The sequence below is a fragment of the Corvus kubaryi genome, unplaced genomic scaffold (genome assembly GCF_017639235.1).
Source record: "Corvus kubaryi isolate FWS band 111438036 unplaced genomic scaffold, C.kubaryi_AGA036_p1.0 37382, whole genome shotgun sequence".
NCBI classification, from domain to species: domain Eukaryota; kingdom Metazoa; phylum Chordata; class Aves; order Passeriformes; family Corvidae; genus Corvus; species Corvus kubaryi.
This window is the reverse complement of record NW_024581124.1, coordinates 4,502,650-4,530,610: the sequence shown is the minus strand read 5'-3', so window position 1 is coordinate 4,530,610 and position 27,961 is coordinate 4,502,650. Positions and strand designations below refer to the sequence as shown.

General features: G+C 50.8%; 2 protein-coding genes across 2 annotated transcripts in view; one reads left to right on the top strand and one right to left on the bottom strand.

Annotated features, from left to right (window-relative positions):
- The window catches only part of ISCU (iron-sulfur cluster assembly enzyme), an 898-nt gene extending 424 nt beyond the window's left edge, over positions 1-474 (top strand). The window contains exon 3 of the mRNA XM_042034687.1: positions 413-474. Coding sequence (XP_041890621.1) covers positions 413-474 — 62 coding nt within the window. The remainder of the gene's footprint in view (positions 1-412) is intronic.
- Positions 63-27,961, bottom strand: part of SSH1 (slingshot protein phosphatase 1) — a 29,720-nt gene continuing 1,821 nt past the window's right edge. The window contains exons 2-16 of the mRNA XM_042034769.1: positions 25,131-25,171; positions 12,143-12,246; positions 10,437-10,501; positions 9,586-9,707; positions 8,195-8,263; positions 7,740-7,805; positions 6,327-6,521; positions 5,946-6,039; positions 4,763-4,891; positions 4,090-4,136; positions 2,724-2,870; positions 1,940-2,140; positions 583-1,189; positions 327-504; positions 63-151 (exon numbers count right to left, since the gene is read on the bottom strand). Of these exons, the coding sequence (XP_041890703.1) occupies positions 490-504; positions 583-1,189; positions 1,940-2,140; positions 2,724-2,870; positions 4,090-4,136; positions 4,763-4,891; positions 5,946-6,039; positions 6,327-6,521; positions 7,740-7,805; positions 8,195-8,263; positions 9,586-9,707; positions 10,437-10,501; positions 12,143-12,246; positions 25,131-25,171 (1,902 nt within the window). The 3' untranslated portion in view covers positions 63-151; positions 327-489. The remainder of the gene's footprint in view (positions 152-326; positions 505-582; positions 1,190-1,939; positions 2,141-2,723; positions 2,871-4,089; positions 4,137-4,762; positions 4,892-5,945; positions 6,040-6,326; positions 6,522-7,739; positions 7,806-8,194; positions 8,264-9,585; positions 9,708-10,436; positions 10,502-12,142; positions 12,247-25,130; positions 25,172-27,961) is intronic.

Sequence of the window (27,961 nt, the reverse complement as noted above, 5' to 3'; positions counted from 1 at the left end):
TGGTGCTGCTGCGCCGCGCGGCGCCGGCGCTGAGCCTCTCGCACTGCTCCCCGAAGGAGTCGGGGGACAGTCCCGCTGAGGAGTACATGCAGTCAGTGCAGGACTGGTAGGAAGGCTTCACCTTGCTGAGAATCCCGAACACGGCATCGTGCTGCAGGAGAGAAAACAGGCACAGATCAATGAGCATGGAACGGACACCAGCACAGCCCACAAGGTGTGGTACAACCAAAGAGATCGGGAGCAAAGCCCATTTCCACCTCAGGCCTGGCAGCAGGAACTACAGCCATGTGCTTTCCCAGCAGACATCGTCTCCAAGGAATACCTACCGTGCCAAGCGAGGGTCATGCAAGCGAGCTGCCCACAGCACTTTACAGGGCACTCACTGGGCACTCTCTGGCATCTACATCCACAGCTCGGGCAAGCAAAGCCCTGGTCAGAAGCACTTCGAAAGGGGAGAAGCTCATCATGGAATGAAAGGCTTTATCCAAGTCAAATGAAACTGGGCTATGAGGATGAGAAGAGCAGTTTCACTTGCAGCAGAGTCAGCCATGCCAATCACCTCCATCTCACCTCCATACGCACCTCAAAATCCTCTGGGCAACTCCTTTTGCTGTTGTTGTTATTCAAGTTCTCCCTATTGAGCCTGCTCTCCTCCTTGTGCATGGACAAACGTCGCTTCCACTTCTCCATGGGATTTTCCTCCCTGACACCATCCTCCCCCGGTGCCCCAAGGACCATCCTTCCCTTCCTGGGGCTGAAGTCCAGTTTCTTCTTCGCCTCCTTCTCACAGAAGCCGCCCAGCTCTGCCAGCAGCTCCGCTCTCTCTGGGGCCTTTCCTGTCTCCAGCAGCCTCCCCTGGGACGGTGCAGATGGAGGCTGTCCCACCAGGGCATCGCGCTCCAGCTGCTGCTCCATGTGGAAGAAGCCCTCTCTGTCCCCGGGAATCTTGTTCTCCAGCAGCGTGTCCGAGAGGCGGCGGAAGCAGTAATCGAAGCCCACGGAGCCGTCGGAGCCGGCGCGGTTGTCCAGGTAGGCCGACTGGGAAGGCATGTCCAGGTCAGCCAGGCGGTTTTCCAGATCAATGTCCAAGCTCTCCAGTAAGAAGTCTCCCGATCCCGTGGTGCCGTCGGTGTTCTGGGGCAGGTTGCTCTCTGCCTGCTGCTTCCACAGTTTATTGTGGCGCTGCTTGCTGAGGATGGGACAAGGACACGAGTGACTGCCCTGCAACTGCAGCATGCCCAGTGCCAGGAGCTTCCCTCCCTCCCCACAGCCCAGAACCCAAGGGCTGGGCCCACACCTGAGATCCCACTTGGAAAAATCACCTTCAGCATCAGGACTTTTCCCCCCCACCCGCCCATTCCAGAGCAGTGCCCTGGGAGCAACCACGGTGGGATCAGACCTTGGGAGACCCCTCAGGGCACAGAAGCCTCCTCAGAGCAGAACATTCCAAACTGACCCCTCTGCATGTGCCATGGCACAGCTCCTGCTGAACCGGGGGACAGAATTCTCGCCTGTATCCTTAGAAGATAAATACTACAGCCCTTGCAGTGACAGAGCCCTGGGGTTGGCACAGAACCACGAACGCTTCGCCTCCGGCACGGCCTGAGCTCAGTTCTGCCTCATAAAACAAGAACAATGCTGTGCTGAGCAGCACTGGCTGCTGAGAAATCCAAATGTGCTTCCCAAGCACGGAGAAACCCTCACTGAATTACACCAGAGCAGCTCTCCCAGCTAATTTCCATGCAGGGAGCCTGGCACAGGGAAGGTTTGGGGAAAGTACAATTGGCCCAGGATTCTGCCTGTGCCCTTCTAAAGGGACCCTTCAGCCGACACCCCTCACACATCTGTGGGCACGACACCGACAGAGCCCCACGGAGATCCAGCAATCCTTTGTGATGTTATCCACAATCAGCTCCTTCCCACTCATCCCGAGCCTTACCTGGCATCCAAAATGCCCTCGTACTCCAGCAGCTGCCGCATGAAGCCGGCGTTGGGCCGCGCGATGCTGCGCTTCTGCTTCACGTAGTTGTAGGCCTTTTCCAGGGACCAGCCGAATTCCTTCATGGCATAGGCGATGACGGTGGATGCGGAGCGGCTCACGCCCATCTTGCAGTGCACCAGGCACTTGGAGTGGTTCTTCCTGCAGGAGGACAAACAGGAGAGTAAATCCCGTGTCACCGGTTATGGATTTGTTACAGAGGAGGGATGGCACTTCCTGCTTCTGCCCACCCTGCACCACGGCTCCGAAGGGGAGGAACACTTCAGGTTATGTGGGCCAGGAGAAGAGTCCCTGTCCAGAAAAGCTGAGAGTTAGAGATGGGCAGCCTCATTTCAGAGAAAACCTCCTGCCTCCATCCAAGTCTTTGGATGCTGGGATCACTGGGAAAAGGCTGAGTGTAAAGGCCCAGCAGGGTTTGACAGGCTCTGCCTGCAGAGACAGCTGGGGCAGGTCCAACATGGACACGTGCTGGAGCAGCTCCAGAACTTCTCCAGAACAGGAAACATCCTCATTTCCTTTTGGAAGCAAAAGAAAGTAGCAATAAAAACGCTGGGCTAGGAACAGGTTAATGCCAGTCCAGGAAGGGACAGGGCACAAGGGAGCTCCGGGGATGCAGAACGATGATGCCAAGGGCCTGCAGTTCACATGGCTTCAGGAGAGCCCCGGAGGAGACACGGAGAGCTGGGATGTGCCCTCCCCCAGGGCCAGGTGTCCCAGCACTCACTTGGCCTTGTTGATGAAGTGATAAGCCTCGTTCCAGTGTGCCAGCAGGTCCGTGGTCTCCTCGTCGTACACGCGGATGTTGTGATACGCGAACAGGCCCGGGAAGAAGTTGTCGATTTCCCGGGTGACGTTCAGGATGTAGTCAATGCTGTGGGCACGAGGAGAGACACCCTGAGCTGCCATGGTCATCAAACAGGCACTGAGGGACGCTGTGGACTCATGGAATCCGACCCAACGTGAGCTGTAAGGTTTTACCTACAGCCCTAATCCCAATCCCCCAGGACAGCTGGTGACACGGGGCACACAGGAGGCCGTTCAGCCACCTCGCACTGCCAGCACATCCCAAAGTGTCCAAACACCCTGGGCACAGGAGGGAGAAGTTTATTTTATGCCATTTATTGTCTCTGAGTCTGTGTAACCCAACCAGGAACTCTTTGCTGTGCTGCACAGCTCTGGGGACGCAGAAAGAAGTGAATCATCTGGGAGCAGAACCCAGGGATCACCATCTCCAGCTGCAGGTTTTAGCTGCAATCCCTTCCCCTTCTTTCTCACCAAAACCATGAGAGAGTCACATGTTATCTCTCAATTCCTGCCAAACATCACAGCAGGGATAACAATGTACCCGAGAATGAATGTCCAGATTGATTTATCACCTCCTATCACTCAGACAAATCAAGGACACAGGATATTTGTCTCAGAATTTGTCCAGCTTTGCCTTTGGACACTGCATGGCCCAATGCAGGACATAATCATTAACACCCTGCTTGATTTCCTTGTCCCAAGATGTGCAGACATCTGCTCCCAAGGACTCCAAATGAAGTATTTTCAGCCGTGCTGAAACCGTGAAGAATTTCAGTTCCTCACACCAAGGTTGGTGCAGGTCTTGGGCAAGGAGCAAATATTCATAGGCAAAATTCTCCCTGATCCAAAAAGTGTGGCAGGGAACAGAGCCAAGCAGCACCGTGGTGATGGGAGAGACACCTGGAGCTGCCTGCCCAGGCAGGTGAGGAGGAGCTTGCTCAGCCCCAGGCAACTCTGCTCCATCTGGATGGAGATTTTTCCTTAGTGCTGTAACCTTTGCCCCTCTGCAGCCTGCAGGAATTCACACCTGGCACAGCACTGGGCACACTGTGGGGATGGAGATCCTGATGGACCTCACAAATGACAAGGTTTGTTATTTTCCCTCTGCGCTGGTGATAAAAGTGAGGTTGGACAGATTTCTCCACAGAGCTGCTGGTGGGAAGTTACCCCACGGCTGAGAATGGGCCCCAAATCATCCCTAGAGCCTACAAATGTCCTCTCCAGAGTCCTGGGGGAAGTGCAGGCACACAGCAGAGGGTTTGGAGCCTGGCAGGGGCAGTACTCACCCCGAGCCCTGCAGCTCCTCCAGGTTGGAAGCATTCCACTCGGAGCCCTGCAACAGCCACAAACACACGTTTCCAAGGGGCCCCAAAGCAGCCCTTTTTCCTAAAATTCTGCCACCCCCCAGCCCCAGCCATCCTCCTGAGCTGACTGGAATGTTGGGAACAGCCTCTGAGACAGCAGTAGGGCATGGACAGATGTCCTGAGCAGGCAGGGATCTGCTGAAGCAGGGACAAGGGCACAACTGAGACACAGAGTTAGTTCTAGGTCAGGGTGTGACTGAGCTCATCCCAAATCACTGCCCCGGCCACTCTGGATTTTTAAACACAGGGAGAAATAGCTCAGGGGAAGAAAGTGAATACACCTGTGATCCCAGACATGCCACACACAAGAAGTGAGGCACATCCTGTAAGCTCTGGTGGTGGCTACACCTTGGATTCCCCCCAAACCTTCGCAAGAGAAAGCTTAAAACTGTTAAAAAGCAGCTTTTACCCTCAAACACGAGCACTTCCTCTGACTCTCTCCAGAACAACAACAAAAAGCCCCAACGGGCACAAACTGTTCATCTCTGGGAAGTCTTTGTTGCAGAGGCAGAGCCTGGTTTTGCCTGGAGTACCATCTAGTGGCAAAGGATTGGACACAGCACAGCCCAGCTCTCCTGGAGCTCCTCACACTCACCAGGTACAAATGATCAAAAATCAGGGATGGTTTGTCCATCTGACCCAGGATCAGCAGCATTTCATTGTCTATAAATTCCTTGAATTCCTTCAAGTTGCAGTTCATGTGTTTCTCCAGCTCGTTTCGGATCTGCAGAGCAAAGACAACGGATGGCACTGGAATCTCGGTGTCCAACAGAAACATTCGTGGGCACTTCCCTCCAAACACTTTTCTGTCCTTCATTAAAAACAGCAACAGGGACTCAACCTTCTGGAGACCAGGAATTTCCCTATGTGGCATTTCTCCAACTATCCCAGAATGGTTTGTGTGGGAAGGGACCTTAAAGCTCATCTCTTCCCTGTCCCTTCCACTGTGCCAGGTTGCTCCAAGCCCCGTCCAAGCTGACCTTAAGACACTTCCAGGGAGGCAGCAGCCACAGCTTCTCTGGGAATTCCACCCCAGCCCCTCACCACTCTCCCAGGGAAGGATTTCTTTCCATTATCCCATCTATCCCTGCCCTCTGGCAGTTTAAAACCACAGTCCCTTGCCCTGGCATCCTGGTATCCTAAACTCAGAAGTTGTAAATGAAGCTTCAGGTAACATTTAAGAGGGGGAAAAAAAGTACTTTGGGGTACCTGCTCCTTAAAAATAATAATTTGAGAGATAAAAACCAAGAGCTTGTCTGCAGCAGGAATGAGGAACATGTCCACAGACAGACAAGTTCTCAGCTTCCTCCTACCACTTGCATGTTAATAACCTCCCTTAAAAACCAAAAACCCACCCCAAAAAGAACTATTTCCACTCTGATCACGTCTGCACTGTGGGTGGATGGATTACACCAGCCTGGGGGATGGATCCAAACGAGCTCTAGCCTTGATTTGTGATTTTCCATCCATAAACTCACCAGCAACACGCTGTCTGCAAGGTCCTCTGACATTTGTCCAGGGAAAAAAAAAGGAAATAAAACCTTAAAATTTGACTTGAAACTCACACAGTTGTTACTGAGGTCCTGCAAGACAGTTCTGATGCTGGGATTATCCTGATTTCTCAGGAGGGAGGTGCAGCAAAGCCAGAGCAGAGCCTTTACAGAACGGTTGGAATGCACATTCCAAAGCCAGCGATACCCAGGCATATGGTGCCTCCTCACCACCCTCTGGAGAGGGAGTCTGGCAGGAAGAATAAGAGTGAGAATTTTTATATTTACCTCCTTGGAAGTCACATTTTCCAGGTCTTTGCTGGTCATGATGCTCCGGAGCTTGGCTTTAATGAGCCGCTCTGTTCGTTCCCTTTCCGTTGGCCTGGGAAGGAACAGGAATAGGAGAGGATGATTCCAGGCTGGCAGCACATGCACAGCACTGAGGAGTAGGGGGAAAGGGAATTTTTATAAGAATAACTGGAAAAAAAGCAGCTTGTTGGTGCTCATACACTTTATCACCAGCTGAAGTTTCAGGTCTGATTATTTCACGCAAATTCTCTTTTGTTGCTTTCGCAACCCCAAAAACGAACCAGGGCAGGAAGAACAGGGAGAAGGGGAGATTTCCTTCACGAGCCAAGCAAACTTTTCCAAATAAAATCCAGCACTGACTTGTCAACAAAGAGGGCTGGGGAGTCGGGGCGGGTGGACTCCAGGTCCTGCATCGCGTTCCACTCGTTGATGCAGCTCTGGTCCGAGCTGATGCAGCTCTCGTAGTAGGTGGCCCACACCAAGGCCACCCCCCCTGGGAAGTAGTTGTACCTCCTGGCAACTTCACAGGCTTTGTGGAGGATCTGTAAAGCAGACCTGCAGGGTGGGAGAAGAGATTTGGGCAGCTGTGAGCAGACAGAACAGGAGCTGAGAGGATTTCACGGAGAAAAAGTGATTTTCAGCATTAGTTGTTGCAGTTTGCTCTTTGAAAGCAGCAGATTTATGGTGTCAGAGCTCAAAGAGGCACAAACTGCACCTTGGGGGCTTCTCACAGCACGGCCGAGGCAGGGGCTGAAATCTTCTCCTAATTAACAGGGAAGAAGGAGGCACAAGTCGCTCTGGGATCTAATCATTAACCAACTTGTACAGCCAAAGGAAGATAAAGAACAGGGACAATTTTCCATCCACCTCCAGCAAGGAGCCTGATGCATATTTACCAGCATTCCTGGCCTCTGACAGGCTCCAGGGACAAGGCCCAGATTGGGTCATTTGTTTTTGTAAATCCTAACATTACTTTTTCCCTCCTTCCCTCCTCAATTTTTCCTTTCTTTAAGGCTCTACTCCGAAGTTGTTGCACTGAACACATCAACCACGGCCAAGGCTGGCAACAGGAGGGGCCAAATTCAAAACTGACAGGAACAGGAGCTCTATTTTTGTCTGTACCAAATCATCCCTAGCACAACATCCTTCTCCGCATCTGTATCTGTTCCCTATGAGATGCTGCAGGAACAGGGATCTCTCCAGGCTCCAACGGGAGCCAGCATTGCCCAGGCACAGGGAGATGCAGTTTCATATGGAGCAGCCTCTTCAGGGAGGAATTTGCTGGCTCAGCCACTGCTGACTCAGCCACCTCTGCTTCAGGGGTTTGGAATCCCTGCACAGGGGAGGGGTGAACGGGCTGAAAGGTGAACGGGCACCTGGGGCTGCAGGAACCCCAGGAATGGGGCAGGACACAAGGAATGCCACAGGCTGGCAATGGGCCCTGCACCTCCTCTGTCAGCCAGCGAGAGAAACATGCAGAGAGAGGAAATTCTTGGTTTGCAGCTCCAGGAATTCAAGTTCATCTTTCATATTTATTCATCTCTCTGGTGCCACTTCCCCCGTGCTGAAGGACACAGAGCTGCTCTGAACTGAAGCAGCAGATCCTGGTTTGGGATCAGGATTCCCAAAGCCCCTCTGCTGACACAAGGAAGCAGCTCTCTGCTGCAGCTTACTAAATACCCATCGTGGAGAAGGCTAAAATGCAGCTGATTTTTTTTTTTTAATTTACTGACAGAAAGAAGAGTCTCTCCCTGAGCCCAGCCCCTCACGTACCACATGGCTTGCACCGATACAGGTTTGAAGATGTGCATCCTCCCTGCAGTGCTCACGCTGAAGCCACTGGTGGAGAGAGGGAAAATCAAGTCAAAAACAGCTTTTCTCTCCATCCCAGCCTGCTCTCTAAAAAGAGCTACTGCACTGGGGCACTCACAGGCCAAAAGAACCAGGATGAGAATTTCTCTCACTGGTTTTCCAACCTCTCAAATAAGAATGGCAAGAGGCTGCCAGGAATGGGAGCTCCAGCCCTCAGTGGGGTTTCAGAGCATTCCCTGGAACCATGGGAGCAGTGTGAGGGCAGCAAGACAAGAATTCACTGTCTAAGTAAGAGGACTCTGCAGCCATGAATCCAAAATGGGCACTTCATTTGCAAGGTGACGGAGAATCTCTCCTGGAGCAGCCCCCAGATAGGGAAGGACATTCCCATTTATCCTTTTAATGTGGTTTCTTACCCATCCCCGTCCAGATGGATTTTAGTATCACTCCACAGACGAAGAACCATTCCTATAGTGCAGCTTTTACTGGAAGAGAGATGGTGAGACAGGATGTTAAATATAGGCCACGATGTGATCATGCCAATAGCCTAAATTATTAATACTCTTTAATTTTTAAAATCGTCAAGCCTTGCTCTAGTAATCCCTCGTAATATTTTAGGCCATCAAATAAAACTGGAGGCTGGAGTCTGAAGGTCTGACAAGGTGATACCTCATGGTGATTGCTCCATGGGATCACTCTAGCTGGTGGAACAGATAAAAATGGATTTCAGGGGTTTATCTGACCCAAAAGAACACTTTCAGTTCAGACAGGCAATCTGGCAAGAAAACCCTGCTATAATGAAGGCCAGGAGCTTCCAGCAGTAAATAATTAAGCTACTGAGATATTCAGGTTTTAAAGGAAATTGGGATGCAGACAGCAACACAAATCCATCTTTCCTCTTGTCTCACATCAGTAATCACCAGGAGCAAATGAATGCCAGGTTGGTTCAGAGTGGAGGCGACATGGCGAACTTCCACTGCTGTGGCACACCAAGGGAATGCCACATGGGAATTTCAGAGCAGAACAGAGGCAGCATCAAAGCCAATGACAATAATCTTACGAGGAAAGCACAGCTGGGAGCTTCCCTATAGATCCCTCTGCTGTGCAAAGCTTCCCCTTCCCACTTTCCAGGGGAAACCACCAGTAAGGTTTTCCAGAATTAAACAAAACTCACAGTGGCTGCACCACAAGGATGGGGCAGCTTGTTAAATCCTGGGAGAACACACACAACAGCCTGGCAGCTCCAGCCTCCGACTCCAGCTCTGCCAAACCAGTCCCTTCTCCCTGAGCCAAGAGCTTTGCTGCCTTGGTTTACTCACCAGAACTGGAATGATCTGAGAGGGGCTGCGATAACAAAGTATTTCACTTGCTTTTCCAAATACTGTGTGCTCTTATCAGTCAGACAAAAGGAACAGCTCGTTGCTGACACAGTTGTTTGTTGGTTTTGGAGCTACTTCTGCAGTATTGTTTTTTGACGTTATTTGGCAACAAAGCTACTCCCCAAAAGCAGCTCCATTGCATCATTCCATCAACACACTGGAGTCTGGGGGACAGAATGAGCTCCAGTTTTGCAAATGTGTCTGCAAGAGCATTTTGCAGGGAGCAGGCAAAAACTCCCACTGGTGAGGTGGATGCCACGGCCCTGGATTCCACAGAGACTGAAAACTTTCTGGAATAAAAATGTCAGAACACTCAACCCCGTGTCCTTTCTCTTGCTGGAATCCGCAGATGCAGGTAACCCAACTGCTCGGGGACGGTTTGGTGCTGCCAGAGAGCCCATCCTGCCTGGTTCCCAGCTCTGACCTACCTCTCCTTGCTGGAAAAGTCCACTCCCAGCAGGATGTTCTCCTCGGTGTCCTGCCGCCCGCTGCTGTACACCACCACCATGTAGCGCACGCGGTCGCTCCACACGCTCTCCAAACGCACAGCCTGCAAACCACCTCTGCCTCATTAGTGCTGCCGCTGCTGCACGAGGCTTCTGAAGTTTTCATTATGCCCAAAAGCTTTATTTAGTGCAGTATGGAAGATACAGCAAGGCTTGCTGCTGGTGAGGGGAAGATTAGCTGAGATTATCCTCTCCAGTTTGGGGAAATGCTACAAAATGTAACCCAAAGGTTTGTTCTGAAGTTTCAAGCAGGAAGTGTAAAAACATTGGTGATGCACTGAGCTGGAAACAAGACAGGCTCAGAGGATTCTCCCACTCGCAAGCCTTCACTGAAATAGGTTAGTCCCACAGGAGGCACAACTGGCATCCACTTCTCTGCAGAGAAGTGACTTTTACAGCAGATTTTTATCTGCAGGTTTCTTCAAAAGGAAGCCCAGCCCAGCTGATGCAATTTCAAGGCTGACTTAAAAGTGTCCAAGAGCATCAGCAAGGTCTTGTCTCTCCTCCTGTATTAGTGTTTGTCAGCTGGCTGGAAAATTGAATCTAACAAAACAATACATTTCAGGCAGAGCGATTCCCTGACCCAACTCATTGCCTGGACACAAGGACCAGGGCAAAAGGAGTGGTCAGGAAAATGGGGCAGGGCTGGAAACCAGCACAGAGTCAAGGCAGCTCTGAAATCTAGGATTTGCCAATGCTTTTCCTGCTCCTCTACAGGTCTGTTGCATACACTTCCAACAGAAATGAGAGCAGGAAAATGCACCTGTCCTTACCAGTTTGATCCTGTCCTCGCAGCGCAGGAGGTTGATCATCACCTGGAGGTGCTGGGGCAAGTCACCTGCACAGAAAGCAGGGCAATCATCAGAAAGGGGCTCTTTCTGCACTAAGAATCAGCAGTGTCCTGATCTTTAAAGAAATTGGATGTTTCCAAGTCAAAAAATACTAATTAAGGAAGGTCAATTAACTTTGCTGTCCCAGAGAACACTAAGAACAGTGAGATTCTTGGATGGGCATTCCCTGGATGTGTGAGAACCCAACCTTACAGTATTTGGAAGCCACCAAATCTATTGAGACCAGCTGTGCCTGGCACAATTGAGGATTCTCTTCCTGTCGCAGTACCTTAGAGAGGACAGAGAGGTTTGGCCATGAGAACAGGTGAGGAAGAAGAGGAGGAAAAACTCAGATTAAAAAAACGGGAACAAAGGAGGAAAGAACACCTTTGAGCTGTGAATCACCCCCAGCATGTGGGATCAGCCCCACCGGCCCTACAGAGGGTGTGGCTGAGCATGAGTGACCTCCAGGGGGATGAACTCTCCAAGTTCTGCTCATGCACCAAGTCCCTTCAGCTCTAGGTCTGTGGGTACATTTCTGTTTGGGGAAAGCAGACGAAAGGAACAAGGAATCTACAGGAAAACAAACCAAGTTCCCATCTAATAACTCAGTAATGCACTCATAACTTTCCATGCGAGATAAAATTCCTTCCGTAGGCTGTTTGCTGGGTATATGGAATTGCTGACAGTTAAAGTAACCCAAAGCCAAGCCTGGCATTCAAACACCCCCTTTGTGCTGGAGTGTTTGCTAAGCAGCACCACACAGTACCATACTGTGCCTTTCCCACAGGCTCCCAAAATGCCCCAAAATCCCAGTTCTTCCTGCCCAGTAACCACCCATTCCCAAACTGCCAAAGGCGGAGGGTATAAAAACTGGGGAAGCAGAATCCGCTTCCCTGAACGCCCTTATCTGCTTCCAAATCCGTATGTACACTCACCATACCACTCCCTACCATTTCTTCCCACCAGTTTGGCAACTGGAAGGGACTGGGGGAAGCAGGACAGTCTGTTCTTAAATCATGATAAACTCCTACAGATTGTGGTGAGCTGACAGGAAAGGGGGTTTTCCTGAAACCAGGATATGAGGAGCTGACAAATGTAATTCTATCCAGCCATCCAAATCCTGATCAAACATCCCTTCCTCTGACCAGCAACATCCAAACAAAACCAGCAACAGGAAGTTTCAAAGCAAAAAGTCCCAAGCTTTGGATTACTGGAGGCTGGGAGAGCCCCTGGAGAAGTGTCCAGAACATCCACGACTGCCCAAGGGGAGGCAAAGATTAAATCACTGAAGCTCAAGTGACATTTCCTCATCTGTGGCTGGGGAAAATAGGGAGAGAGATCCCACACAGCCCTTCTGGCTGCCCAAACTTCCCTGCCTAATGAGAGCCATGCAAAATACCATGATTTCCACAGAGAATAAATTTCTACTCCAGTCACAGTTCCAAGAGAATGACAAAAGTTTAAACCAAAACTCAATGATCCCAATAAAAAACTCAATAATCGGAATGTGGGCTGAAACCCTGGGCTTGCTCAGCAGGTTGTACAAGGCCCACCAGGACAACCTGGGCAGTCACCCACCTGTGCCATCAGCCTGTCCCTTTGGATGGGAGGGAAAAAGGATCTCCAGAGGTGATTGAATCCATTACCTGCATGTTTGTGGGGATGCTGAAGGCTTCGCTGGCCCTGGGAGCTGTTTCCTTGCTGTAAGAAAAGGGCTGCACCTTTCACCATGAAAAAGCTCTCGCTGAGGCTGGGAAAAAAAAAACCACACAGGAGTCAGCTGAAAGGAAAGAGCAGTAAAATGTCCACATCTAGGGAAGGAAGGGCTTTCCTCACGAAAATAGTAGGATGCCACTTGCACAGCATGGCTCTGGGATTATTCATGGATTATTCATCTGTCATTTTCCACCACTGTTTTATTACTTAGCCCCTGCAGGAGATACTTGCTTGAGCTGTCATGGGCTGGAAATGACTTTATCACTTGATTATGGAATTCTGCAACTTAAAAGAAGCAGAGGGTTGGACTTTTTACAGGCTGAGACCTGCAAAGGGACTGGAGAGCAGGTTCTGAGCCCATCGCTTCCTGCTCCTTCCAGTTCTTGACATTTCTTTGGAATGCAAAAGCAAGAACCTGCAACTGTGTAGATTTTAAAGAGAAACGGAGATGGAACCTGCACATCCCAAGGGAAAGGACACGGCTCTGAACCCTCAGGGAAAAACAACCGGCGCAAGAGCAGAGGTGTGGCTCTGCTGTGGCTGGATCAGCATCCTGGGACACAGAGTCTGGGCAAACACAGCGCCATTTCCAGAGGGAAATGACACCCAGGGCTGGAACATAATGGAAGAGAAGGCAGAACAGCACCGGCACAGCCGGATTTTGCCGCTCCTGGATGCACACGAGAATCTCGGAAATGGTTTGGAGCAGCTCTGGCCAGAAGCACTGAAGTTGCGTTTCCCACATGGCTGAGAATCCCTGTCTCCTGAGGTACCTTTCAGCTGCACAGGGATTGCTTAGGATGTGTTTCCTCTGCTCCCCAAACAGCACGAGAGTCATTTGTTGTTCCAAAGCCCAATTTTCCGCCGCCCCACGCTCACAGCCATAGATCACCGTTAATTACTGTCTGCATCTACTAAATAGAAATGCTCCATTATGAGACTGTGCTACACAGGAGTTACTTATGCTCCAGCAAATGATCCCACTGGACTTACTACTCCCAGCACTCATCTATTCCATATTTTATCCATGGTCTTTGCCTTGGGGCAGGAGTGAGCGTTCAAGCTCCCAATGCTCTGTTCAACCTCAGCAATTTTGTGAGCACAGACATGAAATCCACATCATTTCAGATTTTCCAGTCTCTTAAAAACACAGCCCAAGTTCCCAGGCAAAGCTTCCTCCTCTTTCAACTGAATTTCAAGAATTCCCCAGAAAAAATCTGGATCAGGTTTAAATTCGAGATTTCAGCTGCTTTTAAAAAAGGAACTAAAATTTTTGCCTGAATTCCAGGCTCCACAAGATCAATAAAACGCAGCAGGAGAAGCGCACTCGAATTCCGACAATTCTCCACTTCCATTCCCACAGGATTCCAGCACTCCCCCCTCACCTCACTGGCTGTGTCTGAGCAGGAGCCGTGCGGGGTTTGCTGCGATCCGAGCTCAGCCTGGCTCGGGATAACGGCACCCACGGCTGCAAATGGGAATGTGGCTCCTTCCAGCAGCCAGCCAGGAAGAGCCTTGTTTCCTTCTCACCCCAGACCTCACAGGAAAGCGTTAAAAAAGGCCAGAAGTGACACAAAGGCAGCGACCCCCACAATGTATGGGATATTCAGCACTCACAAGAGGCAGGGAATGCTTAGATCATGCACAAGGAGATAATTCACAACATTCCCATCCCGAGAATTTGGGGAAAAGTTTCTTTGGGAAAGCAAAAAAATATCCTGAAATAGGATATTTTACTCCAGTCTTTTACCCCCAAAGGATCTTTGATCTCAAAGTAGTGACTAAGATTTCTACAGCAGGAAAAACCTTGGAAAAGACAGAGCTCCTTCCCAAAGTTATCAGGATCTCCTGCTCTGATGGTACCTCTTGCCAGATGTTCTCCTCTCCTGCAGTCAGGAAATCTGTGACAATAAAGCAATTCCCAGCTTCAGGCAAAAGGGAAAGCTGTGCTGCTGGAGCAGCAATTGGTCCAGGAAAAGGACAACTCACACTGCAAAATTTTTGTTCCCGTGTATCCACGTGCGTGGAAACGAACCGGAAAGGAAAACTAGGAGCCTGCTGAGAGCAAGGTTTCCATTTCCACTGAAATCCCTGCTCCTACCTTGCACACAGCCCTCCCGTCCCCCCAGCATTCCCCATCTCCACACCAGCTCCCGTTTCCATGTGCCCAGCACGGTGCCGGACACAGGGAACACACCCAAACGCCTCTTTGCTCACAGTTTACACCACATTGTAACAACAACATTACCCAACCCCGGCCCTTATCTCCGCTCTGGGAACTCTCTGCGCTCTGCCACTTCACACAAATGCTCTGGACACAGCTCAGTGAGAAAGGCAAGGCACGAGATTCCAACTCCCTTTTAAATCCTGCAATTCTAGTAAACAATTAAAACTCCGAGCTTTTTTTTAAAAAACCCCTCTCCTAAAGAACACCCAAATCCTGGCATGAAAAACGTCCCCAACCTCTGCCCCACAGCAGAGGTGACAGATGCCCCAAAGCAGCACAACCCAGTGGCTCATACATACTAATTCGGGCTGGTTTTCTCTGCACGGTGGCAGCATCGTGCTGGCCCCAGCGACAGACAGAAGTCAGGGAATTCGAAAAGATTCATAATCAGCTGTAAAACTCACATCCTTTTGCTTCTAAACCCATAAAAAACCACCAGAAGGCAAAGAAAAGCTCGACCGTATTTTCTGTGCGAAGCAGAGGAATCGCGGCTGCTGATGCTCCCCGGGAACTGGATGGCTTTTAGGGAACACTGTGTCTTCCACTGATATCCTGGCTTGAAAAAGCACTTGTCCCAACACATCCTGATGAAAGAGGGCCATTCAAGAGGGGAAACAACCAGCTGAGGCTCGGCTAATCGTTTCCCTCCTCCAGACTTGTTTGTTTGTTTGCTTCCCCCCGCGTGCTCCGGAGGCTCCTATGAGCACCCACACAGCCCCTCGCTGTGGGAAGTCCATATTCCCTGGAGGGATGGGACTAGAGGAAAAGCATCCTATGGACTGATGCCTGTTCATTCCTTTACAGTTAAAGCAATGCTTTAATATAGATACAGGAAATTAAAATGGTCCTTCCCTCACTGTACAGCGTCCCCTGTTGGATTTTCAGGCCATTCCCGAGTTCCTGAGCTCCTGCTGGACGAGGAGTCTCTCAGGTGCTTGGTGTATGTGTGTTAGGGGCTGGCTGGCACTGAATTCCCTGACGATTTGTTCCTTACAAACCCTAATTCTTTCTGCAGGCACACGCTGTAAGGCCACACTGGTCCCACCAGCCTGACCAGGGGCAGAAGGAGCTCTCTGTGCAGTTCTCATCCAGTTTTCAACCAGTTCGACTGGCACACACCAGAGAAACCACCCAATTCCTGGATGCCCTTCCAGGAATCCCGAGCAGCAGAACTTCTCTACAAGGAGTCACTTCAGTCTCTCGAATAAACACAGAGCCCACGAGTTTTGTCACAGCCCCTGATGCTCCAGTACAGCTGCAGACCAGTTCTCCTCCCACTCCCTGACCTCAACTTACCAAACAGAGGGAATTATCACCCCAAGGGAGCAAAAAACCTACACTTGCAGCACCTGGGAAACGCCAGCAGTGTCAGGAGGAGGGTACAGACAGTGACAGTCCCTCCTGCCCCCAGGGGCTGGCAAGGAGAGGGTGCTCGTGGCCACGGCCCGCTGAGAGCCGGCCCCAGAGGCTGTTGCTCCATCTGTTGGCTCCGTGCTGCTCAACTTGAAAAGGAAATATTTCTTCCCCTTTGGGAAAGCTCCAGAGGAGCATGGCTGCAACACACATCAACCCCATTTCAAGTTGCTGAAGAACACAATAGGCAGCGCCTTCTCGGCGGTACAAACTGCCACCCCCCGGGGCCGGGAATGCCAGTAAGCAATCCCTTAAAAATACTGGATTTTGGGAAAAGAGACAGAGCTGCTCATGGTCCTGGACAGCCAGAATGAGTTCCAGTCCCAGAACAGTTTTCCCCAGGCAGTTTGCTTTGCCATCGTGGCTCCAGCTGTGGGGTGTCCCAGGAGGAATCCTTGCATGCCTCGGGTGCTTGAGTTCCATGTTTTAATGGGGAAACTCACATAAGCCATAATCATCTTGCAGGACACAAGGAAACACTCTATTAATACATCTCACAGCTACAGAACTCATCTCAAAATAAAGATCCATACAGAGAAGTCAGGAGAGAGAAAAAACACTTTTCCTGGGAAGACCCAGGCAAGCCTGAGGTGAGTGAGCAGCCTCCTGCAATCAGGTCCTTGTTTAAGGAAGAAAAAAACCCCAAACCCCCACAAGAAAAGGAATATTCACTTCTCTCAAAACGGGTCATGATTTTACAAAGGCAAACATGGCAATGCCTCCCAGTTCCTCGGGTTTCATGGCATCTTCTACTCAAAACATTTCCAAACTGATAAGGTGAGGGAAAAACAGGCCTCCCGAGCACCACAGAATGGAACACACTTCCCTTTCCCATAGCCCAGTTGATAAGGAGGAAGAGAACTGATTTTTTTCCCCTTTTTTCTTCCCCCTGTTTGCTGCTTGGTCTGGAACAAGCTTTGGCCACCTCAAGGCAACTGAGAAAGAACACAGAACAGCCCTGGAGAGAGGCCGAGTCAGCCCCACCAGATGCTCCTGCAGCCCAATATTCCAGAGGGTGGATTTTAGGCAGGACACTGCTGCAGCGAGCAGAGGGGACTGGCATTGTCCCACAGCCACACCCAAACAGCAGCACAACCCAGGCTGGGAAGGAGCACATCAAACAGGAAGGAAGATACAGCAAGAGAAACAGGAAGAGTCGAGAGCAGCTGTGTGGCTCCTGCTCCCCAAGAAAGCTGATGGTTAAGGCAGAGGCACTGCTTGCTTTGGCCTGATAGAGGCACATCTGATAACACTTCCTGACCACAGGAGGGGCCTTCGGAAGGGGCCTGAGCAACACAAAACAGCGCTGGAGGAAAAGGGACTTCAAAGCTACTCCTTTCCATGGTACTGCACAGCCCCAGGAACAGCCCCGGGGCTCCAGCAGCAGCAGCAGCAGCGAGTCCCTTCTCCCGCTTTTAATGACGTGTCCAAGTGGCCTTTGCTCCGTGTCACACAGGGATTAACGGCCACACAAGGGAATCACCTGGACAAACACAGGTGGGAATATCACCACAGCCATTCCAGCTTAACCTGACATGGAGCAGGGCTGCCATGGGAGGGATGAACAGTGAGCTCGCTCCCCATGGAGCAGCACCTGGAAAAGTCCACTTTCAACATGTGCAATGATGGTTTAGAACAAAGTGCTATTGCACACGTGTAGGATTTGTGATATGCTGACAAAACCTGTGGTCAGGACTGTGGGAGCCCAGCATGCCTGGCAAGGTGGTGAGAACTGCTGAAGACCACTTGAACTGAGGTGTTTTTGCTACCAGAAATGCAAGGCAGGAAAGCTCTTCCCATACCTGTGACTTCCATACCCAAAGTCATCATTCCCAGACATCCTGAGCTGAAGACAAGACACCCCCAGAAGAAAAGCAAAACGTGGGCTGCAGGTTCACAGGGAGAACATCTCTCCTTCTTCAGACACAGCCAGGGCATCTTCGTGCTGGGAAGGGGCCAGGCAGCAGCTCCAGCTGTGGGGGCTGTAAAGCCTCCCTGCAGGAGCAGACATCTCTCCCATCTATTTTGAAGGAAGTGAGATGTTGGGGAGATAGGAAAACTCAACATGCTTTGCTGTTCTCAGCAGAGCAGGGACCAGGGGGAGTGTGAGTGTGCATTGTTGGGCTCGGAGGCGTGGGGATCGTGGGCCACATCCCAGCAGGAATGCTGAGAGGGCTGCAGACACTGCAGGCCATTCACACACAAACACTCCTCTGGCACAAAGGGCAAAAAGAGAAAAATGAAATCAATCATGAAGCCCACAAAAGCCAATTTCCCAACAGAAACAGACTGCTGATGATGTCCCTCCAGCTGCTCCTGGGATGCGTCGGGCTGGAGCAGCGATCAGCACGGATCCACACGGAGCCAAACCAGCTCAGCTGTGAGTATCCCACCCTGGGGGCAACCCCAGGATCCAGGCTGTGCCTGCAGACAACCCAGGAGCAGCTTGGATAAACCCTCCAAGAGAAAGGGCAGGAAGAGGGAAACAAACAAATTAGCAGGATCATTCCCCACTCCAGCAGACTTGCGCAAAGCAAATTGACAGAACTGCTCCCAAACAGCCAGGAATGAGAAAATTCTAGGAATCCCTAGTACTTGGATGGTGAAAAGCCAAATAAAATAAGAGATTGTTTCACAAGGAAAAAGAAATCCTTTCTGCTCATCCCATTAATCGCAGAGTTCAAAAAGGCACGGGGCTGATCCCGGCATCACCCAGCTACGCCACGGGCTTGGAACTCAGTCTGCATCCCAAGGAACATTTCTGAGATTCCCACTGAAACACGATGTCATCTTGGTGACAGTCCCTGTCTCAGGAGGCCAGGCCAGATCCTCTCCAAACCTCAGCCTGCACGAGCTGCTAGGAAAAGGAGCATTAACCCTACAGAGCCCCCAGCACTGGCATTCCTGGTGGGCACCCCTGACTGTCCCCAGCCTGCTGTGCCAACCCAGGGCCACCCTCCCTGCCATGGGGGCCGGGCAGAGCTGCTCCACGCAGCAGCTCACATTTGTCTGGACTCATGGACTCGGAGGACAAGGCTTGGGAAAGCAGCAGCTGGCACAGGGGAAGAGCAAGAGGCACACACAGAGATCCCAGCATCAGCAACGCCATGGATTTCCCTGGTGGTCTGAGGGAAGCTGGCTATTCCCAAAACACCGGCTCCCTATGATTTCCTACAAGTCACTCTTCTGGATGTTGCCATGTTACTACCACAGCTGTTCCATGACCACAGGTAGGGGGAAGCCAGACCACAGAGCCATGTCCAAGCTGAAGGAGAGGTGGGACGATGCAGAGCCTCCGCCAGCGCTCCCGGCAGGAGCCGATCCCGCTCCCGTCCTCCACCCCAGCCAAGCTGTCAGCACATGGGCCCATCCTCCTGCATTCCTCCTGTCAGCCCATTGTTTTAATCCTTGGAACTATTTTATTAAGTCACCCCACTTCACCCACTCAGCAGTGTCTCCCAGAGACAGGCCAAAGAAACAAGTGGAAACTCTCCAACGGCACCACTGGAAAAGAAAAGGAAGGTGAATAACAGCTTGAAGGATTAAGGGAGCAGCTTCCAGGCGGTGTGAGCGAAGGTCAGCCAGGACACAGACAATGGCATCGGAAGCACAGCTGGGAATCTTGGTGGCACAGCAACCCAAAAACCAGCTGAGCTGCCGGGTTTCAGAACGGCTCCAAAAAAGGCAGCGGAGACCAGGGAGTACTTGACACTTTGGTAATGTGGAAAAACAAAATAAAATAAATCCAGGCGGATCACGTGGGGTAAGAGCAGAGTGAGAAAAGTTCTGGCTCAGCCCTGACACCTCAAGTGTTTAACTAGACCACAGCCTGCCTTCCCAGCCTCCTGAGGGTATATGGCCAGCACTCCCAAAATCAGGAGACTGCCAGGCAGGGGCAAAGCTCACTCGCAATGGAAAAGTGGTGGTAAAAACATCAGGATCATCCTTCTTTTCCCCCTCCACCCCAAAGGCATTTTTTCCAAGCAGGATGGTGTTGCAGAGGGAAGCAGACAGCTGGAGTTCAGGATGTTTTGCAGGGCTGGGAGGGAGATGCCCAGCCATGGGCAGCAGTCTCCACTGGGATGCGAATGTTGGACACGGTTGGATGTGACCATTTGGATGGCAGACAGGGCAAACAAGGAGCCTGGCAGCTTTCCAGGAAATCTGAACAGGACATTTTGTCCCATTCCCTACCTTTCTGGCTGACTTGGTCCCTGATACGAACATTTCCTTCACCAGTAGCTCTAGCAGCAAGGATTACTTCAAGAAACCAAAACTTTCAGAGAGGGAGGACAAGCTCTGCCAAGGAGAGTCCTGATCCCAGATAAACCTAAACAACTGATGGATGTGGTGTGCACCCTAATCTGTTTGAATCTGGGCTTATTTTTGTGCAGTGGTGAAGTGATTGTGCATCAGGGATTTAAATGCTGCAAAGGGATGTGTAAATGTTTGGGAAAAAACTCAGTGCTCTCAGGAAATAATCTCAACATTCTTCTTCACCTCTACTTCGTTAGAAGTAAAACCAGGCCTAGGAAGGTGTTCTGTCCATTCCCCATTCCAAAAACATCTTAGGAGCACTTGCCAGGCAGAGCACAGCTCTGATTTGTATGAGAAATCCCTGACTCACAGATCTTGGCACACCATTATCAAAGATTAAGATAATTTAAAATCAAGAGGCATTTGGAACCAAAATATTGTTCTGACCCAGCTCTAACACCTAAATAAACAGTGACCACACTGGCCTTTTACAGAAACAAGTGCTCAGTGCACAGCCAGCACCTCTGATAACAGGGCCTCGTGGTTTGGGTTCTGCTAAACTGCTGAGATTTCATGGAAGAAAAAAAAACCAAAAAGGTTTAGATACAATTCCAAAAGAATCTGATCATCACATCTTCAAATTGGCAGCTCTCCTGCTGTTGCTCTACCTACATCCAAGTAAACTCCTCCTATTGCTCAACTTCAAGTCAGCAACGGTTTCCTGGAAAGGCCAGATCTTGAATAAGTGTCAAATAAGTGAACGTTTCCTCAGCTCTGCGGCCTTTGAACATCCACACACAGCCCAGCACAAAACGTAAAGGCCTAATTATACCTTCCTGAGCTTCCAGGGCCACACCTCCGGGCTGAGAGCTCCCGAGGGCCGGGGGCTGGGCCGGTGCCTCCCCATTGTACGGAGCACGCTAAGGCAGGATGCTGCCACCGGCCAGGATGTGATTCAGCATCCTGTTTTGAACACTTCATGAAGTCAGCAACTTCTGCCCCGAGATCTCCCACCAGCTCCCCTGGACACAATCAGTCTGCAGCCAGCAGGACTTGTCAAGGCTGTAATGAGCTGCTGTCCCCACAAATAAATCTTCAGGGCAGCTGCCCCCATGTTCCCCCCACCCTGAGCGCCTTCCTGGCACCATGAACATGGCCATGAGTACGAGGTGTTCACTCAGTGCTGCTCCAGCAAAATCTGCTCCTAAATCCCCAAAGAAATTATGGATCAAGGTGTTAAGAGAGAATTTTGGTGCACTAAAATATAATACACATTAAATATATAAAATAGATACATATGTGATATAAGATATAATGGTGTCCTGTGGTGTGTGTCAGAGGGATGATCATGGAATCATTTAGGTTGGAAAACACTTCCAAGATTGAGTCCTACTGTTCTCACAGCACTGCCAAGGCCACCACTAAACCACGTCCCCAAGTGCCATATCCAGGCAGCTTTTCAATTCCTCCAGGGATGAGGACTCCACCACAGCCCTGAGCAGCCTGTTCCAATGCTTTACAACCCTTTCCATGAAGGAATTTTTCCTGATATCCGATCTAAACCTGCTGTTGCTCTGTTAAGAGTTTGCCTGCAGCAATGACTCCTCCTGCTGATCACTGATCTGCTAATGTACACGAGCCCAACCCTGAAAACCTCTACCTCCCACAGCTGCTCTTGCCAGCTCTTAAAATTTGGTTTAGAGGTGCCAAACAAGAACAATTATTTCCATAACCATCTTCAGGCTTAATCAGAGCCTGGAGATACCCAACTTCCAGGCCCTTGCACAGTGGTTCAACCTCTATCTCCCGGCAGAAGGTGCCTGAAAACATTCACCCGGCTCTGCATTCAGGCTGTGACTGGAAAGCCAATAACGGCCAAGATTACAGAATGACTGGCTAAACAAACCTATTTATATTTGTAATTAAAACCAGTGATTATCTTGCTTGTGTTTGCCAACCACATCTGAGAAACAGCCAACACTCACAGAGCGATTTGGGTTGTACAACATCTCCTCTGACTCGGTGTGACAGAGCCAGCACACGGCCAAGGCTGAGAATCCACTGGGTCGCACCAAAAAGGGGAAACTGCACATCCAGCCCTGTTGCTGGAGCAGGCAGCTGAGAAAGAGCTCGGCTCTGCCCTGCCTCCTCCTTGATAGCATCTCCTCGGAGTTTGCTAGGAGCTGGAGCAGCAGGATGTGGGGCTGAGATAAGGCCACGGGCACCGCACGCACGAGGCTCGCACGGAACTCGATCTCAGAGAACTTAAGGCTGTGCTCAGGTCTAGGCTAACACATCCTCCCATGAGCTTGGCCTAGCCCTGACAGCAGTTTTAGTAAGATTCGGGTGAGCTGTGGGTGTGCTGCACCCTTAGGAGAAAAAAGGGTTCAAGCCACAGCATCTCCCTGATGGTTATCCAGGAGGGAAAGTTTGAGTAGACACTGATAACACAGCTCAAATGTGCAGCTTCTGGCTGCACCAAGTCAAACGGGGCTCTCACATCTCTCTGTGCCCTTACTTTCCTTCTGCTCTGAGACTTTATCCTCAGGGAGAAACACAGACTCCAGGCTGCCTGGTGGGAACAGTGTGGATGTTACATTGTTGAAGCTTCCACAAAATTTTTGGTAACAGAGAAAAAGATAACTTAAAGCAGATTAATGTCTAAGAAAATGCAGATAGCAACAATATCTCTGAAAGCAAAGCTGAACCTAGAGCGTGTCCCCGTGGTTTCTGCTGGGATAGAAACTGTTCCAGGGAGAAAGAAAAGCATTTTGGAATGACAGAAACCACAAGGAAGGACGACCAGGGAGCAGCAAGACGTAGCTGGGTGCAACACCATGATACAGACCTGTTCCTTCAAGAAAACAATCAGATGGAACCAAAATCATGGAACCAGAGTCTTGGAACCAGATCCAACTACGCAACAGCAAATGAAAATCCTGGAATGAACAAAAAAAATTTGTTCACCAGGCAGATGAATACATGATGTCATAAATGTGGACTAGCACAGCCACCCTGTATTGATGAAACACAGCCTGAGCTGGCAGCACGTTGGGGACAGGTTTCCAACAATCCTTCCTTTTCCCTAACCATTAGATCGCCAAGGTCTGCAGAGCCAGGAGCTGGACTGCTGACCCCTGTGCCCAGGGCACGTGTGACAAAGCCCAGCTGTCACCAAGGCTAGACCAGGATCGAACCGAGGCACAAACAGCAGCACAGGCCACCCTGCAGGGATTTTTCAGAAGAGAAGCAGCACAATGAAGTTGAACAATTCTGCCACCCCCTGGGCACCGGGCAGAGTCTCAGCGGATTGCTCCCGAGCAGGGAAGGGGACAGCAGTCAGTGGGAACGGGACAGGATCGACCCACAAACGAACAGGAGCTTCATTTATCATCTGTGTTGTGTCTACACATTTCCTGCAGCTCTTGGCAGTGTTTCCCCCTGAGGACAGCAGAGGCTGTGCACAAGAGCCACCTGATTCTCGAGGTCTGTCTGGCTATTTAATTACCAGATTCTTATCCTGACAATCGTATACGGAAGAGCAGCCCCAGGAGACTGAAGGACGGAGGAAGCTTATGGGATCTCAGTGTTCAACATCAGTGCTGCAGCATTTTTCAACAGCCAGGAGAAAAGCATCAGCCTTTAAGCCTGGTCTAAGTGCATCTACACTCCTGGTAGCCTTGGTCAGTGGTGGATGTACATGCCCAGCTTGCAAAGAGGCCAGACAGACCAAAGGTGGCCACAAATCCAAGGATCTCCCCAGGATTTATTTGCACAGTGAGAACATTTGCAGTGAAGAGGATAAAGCTGGATTTTGTCTCTCAGCACAGAACTGTATATCCAAAAGAGGAAGCTGCCATCCTGCTTGGTTACACATTACTGTTTAATACAACATGGGGAAAAGCACAAGAATTAGGGTTCAGCAGGTTCCTGCTGGGGCCCTGCATTGTACAAGGAGCAGAACTGGGAATCCTGAATTTTGATTGAATCAATACAAAAATCATTCTCCACAAGGTCAGCTCTCAAATGGCCTAACAGAGAGCCATGAAATGCCCATACACAGGAGAGCACACAGAGCAGACACAGCACTTCTGTCTGCACCCCATGTGTGTGCAGACAGGACAGCTATGGAATTCCAGGCTTCCCAGGTGGGCTGCAGCCAGGAGACACCATCCCAGAACACAGAAACAAAAAAGTCCAACAATTTCCTACTCTGTCCATGAGCAGCCCTGCTTTCTGGTCTCTGACTTCACTTGCAGGGCAAACACAGTCTCAGCAGCAGCATGAGTGGCTTTGCTTTTCCTGAACTCAGGACAACAAAAGCAGGAAGGAGTGACAAGGAGAACAGACTGACTGCTGAACCACTGTTGTGCCTTTACACTGCTCTCTTGGGCTGTGGTTTACAGGTTAGAGGGTAAGAGCTGCCTGTAAGAGCCAGGCTTAGAGTGAGCCATCCAGAGCATTACTCAGAGCCCATTAGCCAGGGCCCCAGCACATGAGCTTGTGTCACCACTTTGGATCTGCACAGTGTCAGCAAGAGGAGCCTCTCCCCTAGCAGGACAGCTCAGCCCTTTCTTCCCCTCACACGAACACAGTGGCTCTGCACAACCCCAAGGAGGCAAATTCCTGACACTTAATACCCAGGAATGAGCAGAGCTCTCCCCTCCCCAGCCTGGGAGCAGAGCCCCCTTCCAAAGCGGAGCCCCAGCCTCAGGGAGCAGCAGTAGAGCCAGAGATGCTGTGATAACATTAAAGTGCTGTGGCCAGAGCTGACCAGCAATTTTCCAGTGTCTTCCCACCAGGGGAAAAAGGATCACAAGCTCTCTTTTATGCTTTCAGCTAGTTAAACGCTCATCTCAAAACTGATGAGGGAGAGAGCATTCCCAGGTTCAGCTCTCTGCAGACCATGCCATCCCCTCCAGGCAAGGCACAGGCTCGGGGATCTCTGTGGGATCAGGACTTGGATGCTTGGCAGACAACAACAGTGGAAACGATGCTTAGAGCCCAAAAGCTCTGCTTACCTCACATTTAGTCTACGCTCTTCATCACTGCCGACCTCCGCCTGAGGGGAGAAAAGGATACAACAGAAAGTTACGTGTTTGTTGTTTCCACATTACACCTTTAAAGAAAATCCCTGCTCCAACAGGCTGTGAGGGGCTGTTTTCCGCGGGGTTTTTCTTCCTGGTGCCAGGGATAAGCGAGCCTCCCTAGTCCTGTATGCCACCAGCACCCGGCGCCGGGTGACAAAGGGGCTCACGGGGATTTTAAAGCTATTAGGTCCTAATCCTGCAAGCTGGTCCTGGAGCGCAGAGCGCTTTGAAGAGCGCCAACCCCGACGTCACCACAGCGCACACCTTGCTCCCACTGCACACACACGTGAGGGCAGCAGCTGGCAGCCACGGCTGGGCACAAATAACTGGGATTCGGGGTGCCCAAGCACAAGGACACAGCCAAAAGTGCTCCCTGGGACTGTCCCAGCTCCAGCACCTGATGTGCAGCTCCAGGGCTCACACCAGCAGGCCAAGGAGGCCACCTCCACCTGGATGCTGGCACATGTGTCCCCAGGCTAGGACAATGCCCACTGCCTTGCATGCCCTCTGCCTGCTGCCCTCCTGGGGAACACACTGCTTTGGTGGCAGGCATGGATTAAAATGGGCACTTTTGCACCAGGCACTGGTGGAAAGTCCCCCAGAAGCAAATCTGGCTGCTCAGGTGACACTACACTTTATTTATTCTCCTCAAAAGAGAAGTGTGACCTCAGTCTGCTGCCAAAACCAAGCATTTTCACAGCCGTGCTTTCCAGCCATCCCCTTCAACTGCCCTATTAGCTTCTAGACAAAACTCCTTACTAAAGAAAAGCAGAGTTGGGGCTAATTGCATCCAGAGCTGACCAAAAAAGACCCCAAAACAACAGGCGCTAGGATAGTTCTGTTTTGGTCCTGTGTGAGTACACAAAGGAGAAAGGGCTGGGAGCATCCCCTTGGAGGGCAGGGCTGTGCTGGGGAGAAAGTTTGGGCCCAAGAAGTAAAGCAGGGACCTTACAGGAAATCCTTCACACTCACAACACAAAGCTGGAGGGACACGAGCCTTGAAAGAATCAGGCTCCATCAGGGCTGACACTTGGGGAACATCCTGGTATTTCCTACAGCATTGCTCAGAACCCACATCAAATAAGGGTCCCCGTAAGTTACTTGTTTCCAGGTGGTTTTGTACAAGTTAAAAATAAGCAAATTATATAATTTCAAATGTTCAAGACTGGAGCTTTGTGTGGGGGGGGCACCTGGATTGCTCCCCACCCTCTCAAGTGAGGACTTGGGAGGCTAGAGGGCACAGGAGCTGCTCCGCTGACAATCTGTGAGAACCAAGTAAAGCCAGGGAAAAAAATATCCTGCAAACGCAACAGCAGAGGCCGGATATTGGAACTGTGGCCATTGGGAAGAAGGGAGATGCACAAGGCTGTCCCGACTGACCCAGCAGAGGGTGAGGAGCATACCACGGCTATTTTTAGTCTGTTTACAGTGCAGAGCTGGGCTGCAGGCAGGGCCCCAGAACACCCCGAGTCCCAGTGCCCCCACTGGCAGATGCCCCAGCCCTGGGAAGGTCTGGCAGGTTTGGGACCTTTGCAGGGTCACCCTCCTGTTTGTTTGGGGCTGTCACGTAGCAACAAGGGGGAGAAAAACTTTCTTCCTTTTTAAACAAATGTGACTGCGAGGATGATGACTCTTGGATGTCGTCAGCTAGGGCTCAGCAGCAGGGCTGGGCCTGAAGCTGCTGTGGGCTCCTCTCCTGCAGGAGCTGAGCTGTTCCCATAGCCAACTTTTCCTGTATTTTCTACTAAAAACTGCAGGAAAACCAAAGCAAGGCTGCAGCAAGGCTGCCACACTGAGCCTTGTCCTGCTCAGAGCACCCCTTGGAGCTGGCAGGGTTTGGGGTGCACCACACACTGTGGAGATGCCGTGGACCTGCAGCTGCTCATCCCACCACGGCCGGACCCCACCAGCCACTGCCACGTCCCTCCCTGGGGTCTGTGCTGAGTGTGGCCACACTGAAGGGCCACAGGGAGTGGGAGGTGTGTGGAAGGGAGGTGCACAAGCAGGGAAGGTTTGCAAGTGTGTGTGAACCACTCTCTCCTAAGAATTTATGGCACACTATGGCAAGGCAGCAGCAAAACTCTTGCAGGCAGCAGCATCCATTTTATAAATTCCTTTGGGCTCGTGAGTTAGGAGAGGCCACAGCAGCACAGTCGCAATTAGCAAGGATGTGTGGTCATCATTTCCCATTAAAATATCTTCTAGTAATTATTCACATCTGCTAAAAGCCCCAGTGAGCCCTAATTTTCCTTGCAGGAAAGACCCTAAAAGAACAGGAGCAGGCAGGCACTTTTTGACAGGATTTTTCTTTAAATTAACTTGGCAAAAACAACATGCTGAATCTGGAAAAAGAATCTGGAAATCATAATTTTATGGTATTTCATGCCAGAAGAGACCATTCTAACAGGACTCAGTGTCTTCCTCTGGGAGCCACCACAGCACACCTGAGCTGTGGGTGCTGGTGGCAGAAGTGCCCTGCCACGGACAACACCTGGCAGCAAATGTGGGGCAGCTTTTTTGGGAGGAATTGTATGGTCACCCCCCAGGAAATACAATCACCAGCAGCAGCTCTGACACAAAGCAATGCCTAAGACAGATGTACATGGCAAGACTGCTTTGACTCCAGTCTAATTCCACTGCCTGCTCCACAGGCAGTTACAGCTCATTTTCATCTCTCTAGATTGGGTGGCCACTAGGTCTTGTTTAAGACCCTGTCTAAACCAGATCCCACAAAATTCCTTCTGAAAACTCCTTCCAAAAGT